This window comes from Perognathus longimembris, chromosome 15 (genome assembly GCF_023159225.1).
Source record: "Perognathus longimembris pacificus isolate PPM17 chromosome 15, ASM2315922v1, whole genome shotgun sequence".
NCBI classification, from domain to species: Eukaryota; Metazoa; Chordata; class Mammalia; order Rodentia; family Heteromyidae; genus Perognathus; species Perognathus longimembris.
In genome coordinates this window covers 26,874,456-26,886,800 of record NC_063175.1, presented here as the reverse complement: position 1 = coordinate 26,886,800, position 12,345 = coordinate 26,874,456, and the positions used below count along the sequence as shown (strand labels likewise).

At 41.2% G+C, this 12,345-nt stretch overlaps 1 protein-coding gene across 1 annotated transcript in view; it reads right to left on the bottom strand.

Moving 5' to 3' along the window:
• Window positions 1-2,699: 2,699 nt before the first annotated feature.
• Window positions 2,700-12,345, bottom strand: part of LOC125363998 (desmoglein-2-like) — a 44,483-nt gene continuing 34,837 nt past the window's right edge. The window contains exons 13-16 of the mRNA XM_048363367.1: window positions 10,148-10,375; window positions 8,639-8,760; window positions 6,466-6,801; window positions 2,700-4,317 (exon numbers count right to left, since the gene is read on the bottom strand). Of these exons, the coding sequence (XP_048219324.1) occupies window positions 3,304-4,317; window positions 6,466-6,801; window positions 8,639-8,760; window positions 10,148-10,375 (1,700 nt within the window). The 3' untranslated portion in view covers window positions 2,700-3,303. The remainder of the gene's footprint in view (window positions 4,318-6,465; window positions 6,802-8,638; window positions 8,761-10,147; window positions 10,376-12,345) is intronic.

Below are 12,345 nucleotides of genomic sequence, written 5' to 3'. Positions count from 1 at the left end.
TTGCCATTCTTTTCCTAGAGGCCTTCCCGTAACTTGCCAAGGAGCTCAAATCCTCTTTTAGTCCAAGTTGGTTTATTGTGAAATTAAATTTGTCCTGAGTCTGCCTTCTACCTTGAGTCCCTGTATAATGAAGTGCCACTGAGCCCAGTAGGTAAATGAAGAGAGAATTACATTTGATACTTCACTTCTGTAACAAGGAGGAAAGTCTCAACCAATCAGTAGTCAGTCACAGACTACTTTCTGTTAGGCCTTGTCCAAGTAAGACAAATACTGAGCTGTAATCCAACCATTTTTGGACCTCACTTCCATTTCCTTCTGTTTAAACATGGCTTTCCATTGTTCCATGGCTGAGTTCTCTGACCCTCTTCTGGTTGAGAATCTGTCCAGTAACTGCTCTTAACAATATAAACTGAACATTGAATATCTCAATGTAAACAGACATATATGCATATATATATATATTCCTTCACTCATCTGTGCTACATCACTGAGTCCCAGCTGAGAATCCAGTAAGATAGGAGATGGATTTTCATTCTCCTCTAGAGATGTGATTCTGATTGTTTTCCCTGTGAACTATGACAAGCAACTAAGAGCACCTCTCAAACAGTGTAGAATTTCTTTCCTTCCTTCCTTCCTCCCTCCCTTCCACCCTCACTCCCTATATTCCTTCCTTCCTTCTTCCCTTCCCTTCCCATTTTCTGGTGGGTAATTGGAGATAGGAGTCCCACAGACTTTCTTTCCTGGGCTGCCTTTCAACTGTGATCCTCCGATCTCATCCTCCTGAGTTGCTAGGATTACAGGTGTGAGCCACTGGTGCCCAGTAAGATATTATCTCTTTGTGTCAAATGTGCAAGGCCCCTCCTCAACAAATGCCACAGGTTACTATTGGGCTATTTTCTGAGCAGTGTCCTGCAGTTCCTTAGGAACAAGGTTGCCAAATTTGGCAAGCAGAAATATAACTGTAGTACCCAGTTAAATGTGAATAAGTAACACATACAGTCTCTGACTTACCATGATTTAAATGTTGACACCAATGTGAAATGCAATCATCCAAAATTAGACTATTGTTCAGTTGGCTAGGAGTACTATGTGCACATTCAATCTACATGTTTTTATTAATAATGAGTTTATTGAGCTATAACCCCATTACAAGTCGAACAGTAACCATATTTAATTTTTAGAGTTAATTCTTAGAGTACATACAGTTCACTGATCTGACATTCAAGATTAAATGGGCTTTCGTCTTTCTTTTCCTTGTTAGGAAGACAAACAATAGTCTTGTAAAATAAACTGGCTATGCTCATTCAAGCAGAGCTCTGGAATCAACACAGTCCAAAGCAATGTCTTGTTAACTAAACAATCTTCCTAGTAACATATGATACATCAGTAAGAAGCTACAGAGAATGAGACATTTCGAACATTGTCTTTTATTTAAATATTTATGATGGTACACATACAAACATATAAAAATGAATGCACATCGCCTTTTGGGGAACATACCACTGAAAACACAAGGGCCAGATAAGGTTTTCAAGGTTGTCCAAGGAGGGAGTTTAAGACCAACTTTTGTTTTTCTGGATATGTGAATCATATGTACATGTTCACACAGCAGTGATATTCCTATTGGCAAAATATATCTACATCTACAATTGAAAATGGAAACAACTACAAAAAAAATCCTACTAGGTATAGTGTAAACAATTCTAGGTCACAGAAGAGACATTTTCATCTCAGCCACAATTTATAATGTCTAAAACTATCTGTCCTAACACTGAGATATTGGAGCAGTATATAAATCTTCTTGTGGCACAATTCAAGTAAACACTCTCTTTAGAAAGCCTACAAAAGTATAATCTTCATGTTTCATTTCCTTAACAAAATAGAAGTCAAGAAGTTAGGTAGTCTGTAAAAATTACAAAATTTCATTGCAGGGAGTATTTATGTAAACTCTTCCTGATATGCACATATATTTTGAAACATTGCTGTTTCTGAGAGAAATAAAATATGATCTATTTTGGAGCCACATAACTCTGGTAACTTTTGCAAACACAAGGCAGGGATGTTGTGCAAAATCAAGTAAATACTTGAGGATTTTATAATATAGCATCTATTACCCATGTACTAAGGCATGACAAGCCAATAAATGACTCAGAGACACCAGAAGAAGAGCATAATTTCAAACTTCATAATGAAAGAAACATAAGATCTTTTTTGTGCACTTTACCTCAAAAAGAATTGCTTGACAATTCAGTTTGCTTCTATTAATAATTATTTGGCACAATGTTAGGCACAGTATATGTCAGTGTAAAGATGACTGATAAGACACTACCCCTACAATAGTAGGAAATATGTCTGGTTAATTTACCTGCACCAAATGGTGGCTTTTCAGAAAATAATATATTCTAGCCACTAGTAGCTCACATTTATAATCTTAGCAGCTCAAGAGGCTGAGATCTGAGGACTGAGATTTGAAGACAGCCAGGGTATTAAAGTCCATGAGACTCTTATCTCCAATTATCCATCAAAAACTGGAAGTGGAAGTGTGGCTTAAGTGGTAGAGTGCCATCATTGAGCAAAACAATTAAGCAAGATCACAAGGCCCTGAGTTCAAGTCCTAGTATTAGGGGAGGAGGAGAGAGTATCCTGAGTGCTTTTTTAAGATGAACTATTATTACTGTAATAAGTGAAATTTTCTTGGCTGTAGAAGGACAAGAATATATGATTCATCTTGAGGCCAGCATACATACATAAATGTCTTATATATACACATACAATATATATTCTATTTCAGTGCTTCAAAATTTAACACATATCACTTAAATTAATGAGTTTCAATCTTAAATGAGACCCATAAAGAAAGTGGTAGCTCAGACTATAGATGTACCATTGGATAAATGAGTTATATATCTGCTTAGGGCAGGAATGTGGAGACTCTAGGTTAAATGTTAACAGGGTATGCACAAAAATCCAGTTTCCTGGTTTGGCAAATGCACTGGATAAGGTGTGTCAATTTAGCAAATTGTCAGAAGCCAGATGTCCCTGTTTTGTGATTATTGTCTGCACAACTTACTGAAAACAGGCACTTAAGAAACAGTATCATCTCTATGTCCCCAGGGTATTTCTAAAATACACCAATGGAAGAAAAGACAGTGTAGTCCTGTGCAGATCAGTGACTGAGAAGAGGTTTAAGCTCAATTACTTCTGTCTGCAGATCTGCAGGGCTCCTGAAAGGCCAGGAAAACAGAAAACATTCAGCCAGTCACTGCTACTTATGTTCCATGTGAATCTGTGACTGAATGCTATTTAGGAGTAAGAATGCTGCACAGTGCTGTGCTTAGTGACTCTGGTAGAAGATGTTGTCATGGTAGAGTTAGAATGACCAGATTCCGTAAAACCAGAAGTTGGCAGAGTGCTGAGGACTCCAGATCCAGAAACTACAGTGCTTCTAGCCTTGATCGAGGCTTCTGAGGGTGTCTGGTAACTAGAGTGCAGAGTGGTAGCAGGTGTTAGCACCCTTTCTGTCACCATCACATTCTGCCTGTTGGGTGTAGTCAGAGAGGGTTGCATCACTGAACCGGAGCCAAGGATGCTTTCTCTTTCCCTTACCATAACATAATGTGAATCTTGAAGATGCTGGGCGCCTTCCAGGGGGTTCAGGACACCCCCGTTGGGCTGGATCACTCTTTCTGTAACCACAACATTACTTTCATTAGTGTAATGGTGATCCACCAAGGTGGGGGCTGGGGCATAGACCCTCTCTGTCACAACAAGACTCTGAGGCTGTCCTGGACCCAGGATCACGGTGCCTGGTGGCAAAGTAGAGCTTGTGGCATAGGAAGATCCTGCCACTATGACATTACCAGAAGCCATGGGGTCAGGAAGAGGTGATGCTACCTTTTGACTCTGCCTGGAAGACACTGCCATTTCAGTGACTGTTTCCTGAGTTACTTTTTCTGTGTGTGCTCCATGCATAGGTTTTGGGACTTGGAATCTGCTGTTAGAGGAGTAGCTAATCTCTGAACTATCCCGGGTTTGCTCATGCTGTGACAGTGAAGCTGTGCTCATGCTAGTTTCTTTAACTGGATTTGGCCTCTGCTCCATTTCCATAACCATATCTAGTTTTTGGCCTAAGCAAACTTCAGCCAGTGTCTTGAATTTAAGACCCAAGTCATCTAAGAAGTGGTCCTCTAGCTCTCCTTCAATAAAACTGCAACAGCCAATGGAGCCCCTTAGGGAATCTGTGTCTTCCTGCGAATAAACCAGCAGGCAATCTTTAGCCATGTGACTGTCATCATTGTCAGCATAGGAGGCAGCTTTCTAAAATGGAAATACAAAGAGAGACAAATAATCAATGACACAAATTCTTTTACAAACAAGACACTTGGGCAGGGATGTGGTTTAGTGCTAAAGCACTTGTCTAGGAAGTGCATTATCTTCAGTTCAATCTCCAGTACCAAAAAAGAAAAAAATAGTTGTTGTTTTTAAGAACCTAAACAATAGCAACAAAAAAAACCTTAAAAAAAAGCAAGAGACTTAAAAAATATTGCTATTTAAGCTGAGTGCTGGGGACACATGACTGTAATTCTAACTACTCATGAGGCTGAGAGCTGAGGATCACAGTTGAAAGCCAGGTAGGGAAAATCCATGACACTTCGATAGACTCCAATTAACCACCAGAAAACTGAAAGTGAAGCTGTGGCTCAAAGTGGTATAGCAAAAAGAGCTCAGTGACAGCACCCAGGCCCTGAGTTCAAGCCCCATGAGTCACAAAATAAATACATAAACAATATCATGAGCCAGGTAAGGGTGGCTCACGACTATAATCCAAGCTACTTGGGAGATGGAAATTAGGAGAATCAAAATTGGAGGCCAGCCCAGGCAAAACATCAGTAGGATTCCATCTCAACAAGTCAGCTGGGGTAGGTGTAGTAAGTCAGGCAATGCAAGATCTTATCTAAAAATAAAGTACCTAAAATGTGAAGATGAGCTGAAGGCCTGGCTGAAGTAGCAGAGCACTTGACTGGCAAGTGCAAGACTCTAGCACCAAGAAAAAAAAATCCAGAACCCAAAGGTGGTGATTTAATCAAAGTACATGTATGCGTTATGATGAAATCCATGATTTTTATACTGAATATAAGCTAATAAAACAAAGAAAGGAAGAAGGGGCTTTCGTGTTGAAGGAGAATAAATGGCCATGAAAAGTAAATTTTTTTTTTTTTTTGGCCAGTCCCGGGCCTTGGACTCAGGGCCTGAGCACTGTCCCTGGCTTCTTCCCGCTCAAGGCTAGCACTCTGCCACTTGAGCCACAGCGCCGCTTCTGGCCGTTTTCTGTATATGTGGTGCTGGGGAATCGAACCTAGGGCCTCGTGTATCCGAGGCAGGCACTCTTGCCACTAGGCTATATCCCCAGCCCATGAAAAGTAAATTTAATAAAGGATGCTGACAGGATCATTAATAGAAATGCAATTCTATAATTGGCAGAATTCATATATAGCTTGTGCCAATTGTTAAGTTTCTAAATATGGGCTGGGAATGTGGCTTAGTGGTAGAGTGCTGGCCTAGCATGCAGGAAGCCCTGGGTTGGATTCCTCAGCACCACATAAACAGAAAATGCCAGAAGTAGTGCTGTGACTCAAGTGATGGAGTGCTTGCCTTGAGCAAAAAGAAGCTAGGGACAGTGAACAGGCCCTGAGTTGTAGCCCCAGGACTGGCAAAGGAAAGAGATGCTAAATTTGTGAATGGCACTATATGGTACTGTAGATATTGTGTGTATCTATGCATGGATGTGCATGTGTGCATACATCTGAACATGTATGCACATAGGCATATGCATGCATGTGTATGTGTGTTCTTGCCATTTATTTATTTATTTATTTATTTATTTATTTATTTATTTATTTATTTATTTATTTATTTATTTATTTATTTATTGCCGGTCCTGGGTCTTGGTTGGACTCAGGGCCTGAGCACTGTCCCTGGCTTCTTTTTGCTCAAGGCTAGCACTCTGCCTCTTGAGCCACAGAGCCACTTCTGGCCATTTTCTATATATGTGGTGCTGGGGAATCGAGCCCTGGGCTTCATGTATACGAGGTAAGCACTCTTGCCACTAGGCCATATTCCCAGCCCTTGCCATATATTTATTATGTGTGTTTGTACATATATGCACATGCATGCATGTAGTACATGTAAGACAATGGAAGAATAAATGGCAGATGTAGAGAAATACTAAAAATCAGGTGAAATCTTGGTAAACTATTCAGGAGTTCAAAATGTCTATACTTCTTGCACATTTTCTGACAAATGCTTTATGCGTAGTAGATAGTGAGGCTTGACTTGTGATCTTTCTGATAAATTTGAATTATTTCCCCATCAAAAGCAAGCCATATATGCATAACCAAGATTGATGGGTGCAGGATTAAAGTGGACAAGGAAAATGTATCCCACATATACAAAAGTTACTCTTACATCAGTGAAATAATTCCTTAAGAATTCTTCATTCACTGCAGCAGCAGCTGCCCGAGTTCTAGCCGTGTCCCTGGAGGCCCCTGTGGCTCCTGAGGTCCTCAGGGTTTCGTGGCCCGTGAAGGCTCCTGTTGTCCCAGTCACCTGGGTTGTTGCACCAGTCAGGAGGCTTCGGTGTTCTTCCCACTGTCCATCCACATCAGAGAACTCATGCTGCCCTTTGGTGAAAGAGGCAGAGTTGCTTCCTTTAATGGTGGCTTCTTTGGTGATGGCGCCTCCGACTCCATTTCTTACTGCTGTGTTCTCCGCATGATCTACTGCTAGAAGGGCTGGCATCACCTGTGAGTAATCACAGTTAAAAAGGGAACCAAAGAATGGAGGGTCTGTACACTGAGGCGGGAGGGGGGCTTGGGGATCTGAGTGAAGTGAACTTAAGGAGGGAACAGCTATTTCCTCTGAGGTGATTTAGGAAAAATACTTGATTTTTTTTTAAAATGTGAATTAAAGTGCTTGCATAGAACCCACATAACCAAGATAAAACAAAAACAACATTCTAACATTCAAGCAATGTGTTATTAACTTAATGGCTGCAGTTATTCATTACAGAGATACAGGACAAATGAATCATGTTAAATGCTAAGGTTCTTGCAAGAAAATTGTCTTAATCACTTACGGTAGCAAATTATGGCAAGAAGTGATCAATTCATTTAGGAAAAAATCCTTTGAAGCCAGGTGCTGGTGGCTTTTGTCTTTAATCCTAGCTACTCAGGAGACTAGGACCTAAGAAGGTCCTTGAGCAGGTGACCCTGTGAGAGCCTCCTTTCCAACTAGCTGGCACAAAGCACGAAATGGGGGAGGTCTCAAATGGTAGAGCTCCAGCCTTAAGTGAAAAAGCCATTTGAGAGCACAAGGCTTTGAACTCAAGAGCCAGTACACACACACATACATATAGATGCACTCACACACAGTACACAAACATAGACACAAAGGCACACACACAAACACACGTGCACGTGCACACCCTTATAGGACTCTTTGTTTTCAGTGGTAGGCATAACTATTCAAAATTAAAGCATGGCCTGGAGCTAGTGGCTCAGGCCTATAATTCTAGCTACTCAGGAGGCTGATATATGAGGATCAAAGTACAATGCCAGCCTTGGCAGGAAAGACCAATTAGCCACCCAAAAGTCAGAAGTAGAGCTGTGGCTCAAGTGGTAGAACATGAGTTTTGAGCAAAAACACTCAGTGACAGCCCTAAGTTCAAGCTCCAAGACCAGCACACACACACACACACACACACATACACACACACAAAATGAAAGAATGTATTTCTAAGCCTCAGCTGCTACTGGACATAGCCTCTTGGATACTGATGGGTGTGAATACAGCAGAAGTCATCAGAGCAACTTCTAGAAAATATGCTTAACGTGCAGTTCACTCATCTTCCAGCAGGGAGTCCCCAAGTGTGAGGGGCGGAGCCTTAGTGTGCAGTATGGGAAAGAGACTTAGCCATGGAGGAGCAACAACAAGGGAGGAGTGTTTCAAGGGGAATGGAAATAGAGTCATTCATGGCAGTGAAAGAATGTACATTTAAGTGTAGCACCAAATCCCATCCTAAATTCCTATATATCCCTTGCCATTCTCTGGGTCATATCTTGATCCATGCTCTACCTACTGATTAACAACAAACTGTCACCTTGCAGCAACACTGTATCAACTCTGTTCTGGTAACCATGACAAAATAGGCTGTCACTTGTGCCCTTTGCTTAACAAAGGCCTGGGCAGGGAGTCTGAAATGACTACTGTTGAAAAGGGAGGCTGCCTTTGCTCCCTGCTCTCATACCACAACAGTCAACACAGACTCCCAATGTGAGGGGATCTCTCTCCACCAGCAAGTGCAAGACCACTTCTGCAGCAGGCATGGCTGCGTTGTCTGCCAAGTCAAGCCCATCGTAACCCTGACCCTATCTACCTGGAGGTGTTATGAGATGTCACAAGTTGAGGGCTCAATCTCCAAGTCACTGTCACTCTGGAGATTCCAAGTACTTTAGGTTAGTGGGAACAAACAGCAATGGCACCATTGCATTATTGTCTCATGGACGAAAGCACCTCCAAAAGCCTCTTAATTTAAAACCAGGAAATTATAGCAAGTGGCATTGATATGTGAGGAACTGACCTTGTCTTCGGGGGGTGCCCCCTCATTATTCCAGGGGTGAAGCATCTCTATAGTGCCAGGGATGGGGGTAAAGCCTTTGGCACCCTCTCCACAATGGCATACCAGCAGCAGAAGTGGCACAACTGTATGGAAGCAAGATTGGGAAGGAGATGGTTAGTCCTGACGTAGTTCTAAACTTAAGTCACCATTAAATTAAACTGATTAATTAATTGTTTTCAGTCCTAGAGCTTGAACTCAGGGCTTGGGCACTATCCATGACCTTTTGTGCTCAATATTAGCACTCTACCATTTCGAGTCACAGCTCCACTTATGATTTTCTGGTAGTTAGCTGGAGACAGGAGTTTCACTGACATTCCTGCTTTGAACCGTGAATCTCAGATCTCAGCCTCTTAAGTAGCTAGGATTATAGGAATGAGCCACTAACACCAGCTTAAGTCACCATTTTAGAATTTGCTATCATGTCCTGAAGTTCAGTCTTCACTGATGTGCAGCCCTAGTGTCTTATTTTTTCTCTTCTTGACCCTGACTCATCTCTCTGTCCCCCCAAAGCCTGAAGACAGAGGAGGGAGTCATGTCCATCACCAAAAGACTATCTGTGGATACTGGGTAGAATGCTAACACAGCAAGCACCCAAGACAGAAAAACTAATTCAAAGACTGAAACTTTTTAAAGCCATGATTCAAAAAAAAACCTGTGAATTTGCTGTCCCCCATTTTAAAGATCAAAAGCTTTTGACAGTAGAAAAATTCAATGTATTTATTTTTTATGTTGTAGGAAGACTCTAAACATTTCCTTTATTTATTGGTATTGTAAAAGCGATGTACAGAGAGGTTACAATTACATAAATCAGGTAATGAGTATATTTCTTTTTGAACAGTGTCACTTCTATCCTTATTTTCTCCCAGTTTTCCCCTCCCGACATCCCCCTTCCCCACAAATTGTATGTATTTCAATATTCTAGAACATTGGAATTATGCAGAATTTTGTATGAGGGCATGACTCTCTGAGGTCTTAAGTAACCCATGAATTGTTGAAATACTAGTTCCTAAAGTTCTATTAAAATCTCTTAAAACTACACATATACACATATACACACAGATACACAGACAAAGACACACACACACATTTAAGAAACAAATGAGTGGGTATGGTGGCTTCTACATTCAGGATTGCAGTTTGATACCAGCCCAATTGAAAAGTTTATAAGACCCCATCTCAACCCCCAAAAGCTGGGTGCAGTGGAATGCCAGGAATATAGGAAGCATAAGCCAAATGATGGCAGTCCAAGCTAGCCTGGGCAAAACGGGAGACCCGACCTCAAAAATTCCCAAAACATAAAGATCTGAGGGTGAGGCTCAGATGGTAGATTACCTGGCTAGCAAATACAAGGTCCTCAGTTCAAACCCTACTACTGTTAATAAGTGAACTAATTAACATCTATCGAGTAATAAATCATGATCAGGGCTCTCAAATTACAAAAGAAGGTAGAAAGTGGCTTGGAAGACTTACGTAGCAAGAGCAAAAGGGCCAAAATCATGAGTGCAATGGCTGCTGGGCCCAGGCCAAAGTGGCTGTCATGCTGGGCTTCCACACAGCCGCTACCGTGCAGGCATTCGCACACAGTGAGGGTGAGGATCTGTTTCTCAGGACAGCTGTGGCCCTGGTTGTCTGAAAGCAGGAACTGAATCTCACTTCTCCCCAGCTCTTGCTGGGTCTGTTGCACCAGCACACTTGTACCTGCAAAGGGGTGGAGGCAGAAGGGAACAACATTGAGTGACAACACAGAAAGGGAGGAAAGCCAATGAGGAGCTCCAGGTAGAAGAAGCTCTACTGTTCCTTCACTTTTTGTGTAATTCATAATGTGTGATCACTGAAATCTGTCTAGTGACTTTGACTACAAAGGTTAAACAGTAGAGGATCTGCTCTGGACACTTTATTGTCATGATGATTAATGTGTCACCAAATGTGTGTGGTTTATACAACATGCCAGGAACTTATGTGTGAGTTGACAACTTGCACTTTAGAGAGGAAATGGGGTTTGGGCGCTTATTGAGGGAGAGGGAAGAAAGGAGGAGGGAGAAGGGACGAAGGAGAGAGGCTTGCTTTGTCCTTTCATTCCATATGGGCCCTCAGCCTATGGGATGGCACCAGTCATCTTCATGGAAGGTCTTCTCACCTAGCTAATCCTCTCTGGAAACACCATGAAGCTAGAAGTGATTCCTTTACTAATCTCCTAGGTGGTTTGGATCCAGTCAAGTCAACGTTAACCAGCACAAACTTAATAAGATTTGGAATGTTCTGGTAATGCTAGCTACTCAGGAGGCTGCAACCCCAGGCAGGAAAGCCCATGAGACTCTTATCTCTAATGAACCACAACAATTGAAAGTGGGGTTGTGGCTCAGGGGTTAGAGCAATAGCCTTGTGAACAATAAAGCTCAGAAAAAGCACCTAGATTGAGTTCAAGCCTTAGTACTAGACAAAGAGAGAGAGAGAGAGAGAGACAGACAGAGAGACAGAGAGAGACAGAGAGAAAGATGGAATTAAGTAGACTAAGGAAACAGTAGTAATATATACATATATGTATTTATACAAAGTTTCCTCTAGGAATTTCTTTATACTTTTCATGTACTTTTTTTATGTACTTTTTCCATGTACTTTTTTAATGTATTTTAAAGGAAAATAGCCCATTAGCACAACAGCTTCATTACTCCAACTTAAAATGTAGCTTGTGTTACTGATCTACCTGTGGCTTCAGGCTGAACAGCTACTAGTTATTTTAGTATTAAAATATTGATGGGCTGGGGATATAGCCTAGTGGCAAGAGTGCCTGCCTCGGATACACGAGGCCCTAGGTTCGATTCCCCAGCACCACATATGCAGAAAACGGCCAGAAGCGGTGCTGTGGCTCAAGTGGCAGAGTGCTAGCCTTGAGCGGGAAGAAGCCAGGGACAGTGCTCAGGCCCTGAGTCCAAGGCCCAGGACTGGCAAAAAAAAAAAAAAAAAAAAAAAAAAAAAATATTGAAAAAAATTCTAGATCTAGTGTATTTATAGGCTTTGTTTTAGAATAGAACTAAAATTTTAGAGCATAAAGATGAAAGGAAGGATTTACTTATTAACTCAGATAATTAGACTATACAAAAAGGAACCAAGTATACTACATTTATGAAGTCAGTTTAGATAGTGAAAGTATTTAACTTAAAAACTGGATGCAACATTTTGAATGATACTCTGGAAATCACCTAAAATTATTTGTCACATATGAAATTCCATAATAAAGATAAATTAAGAAAAACCTGGGAATGATATTTGAAGCTTTCCTAAAATAAACCCAATTTTTTAAAATGGAATAGTCTTCTGAGAAGGCTTTGCAAGATTGTCCTGGGTCAGGAATGGTGGCTCACTTGTATAATTTCGGAATGAAGAGAATATAGGTCAAGGCCAGGCTGGGCAAAAAGGTACCAAGACCCTGTCTCAACAGGCAACTTAGATATTGTGGGTTAAGCATGTAATCACGGCTACATGGGAGGCATAGGTATTAGGACCAAAGTCTGAGGCTGGCCCTAGACCCATAGGAAACCCATATTGAAAAACAAACAAACAAGCAAACACCTTCTATCGTTGCTTTGTAACTTTTAACAAATTGCTTAATGCTTGGAGAGTCAAAGTTTAGTACTTGTAATTAGGAAATCATATATAAAGTAAGGATG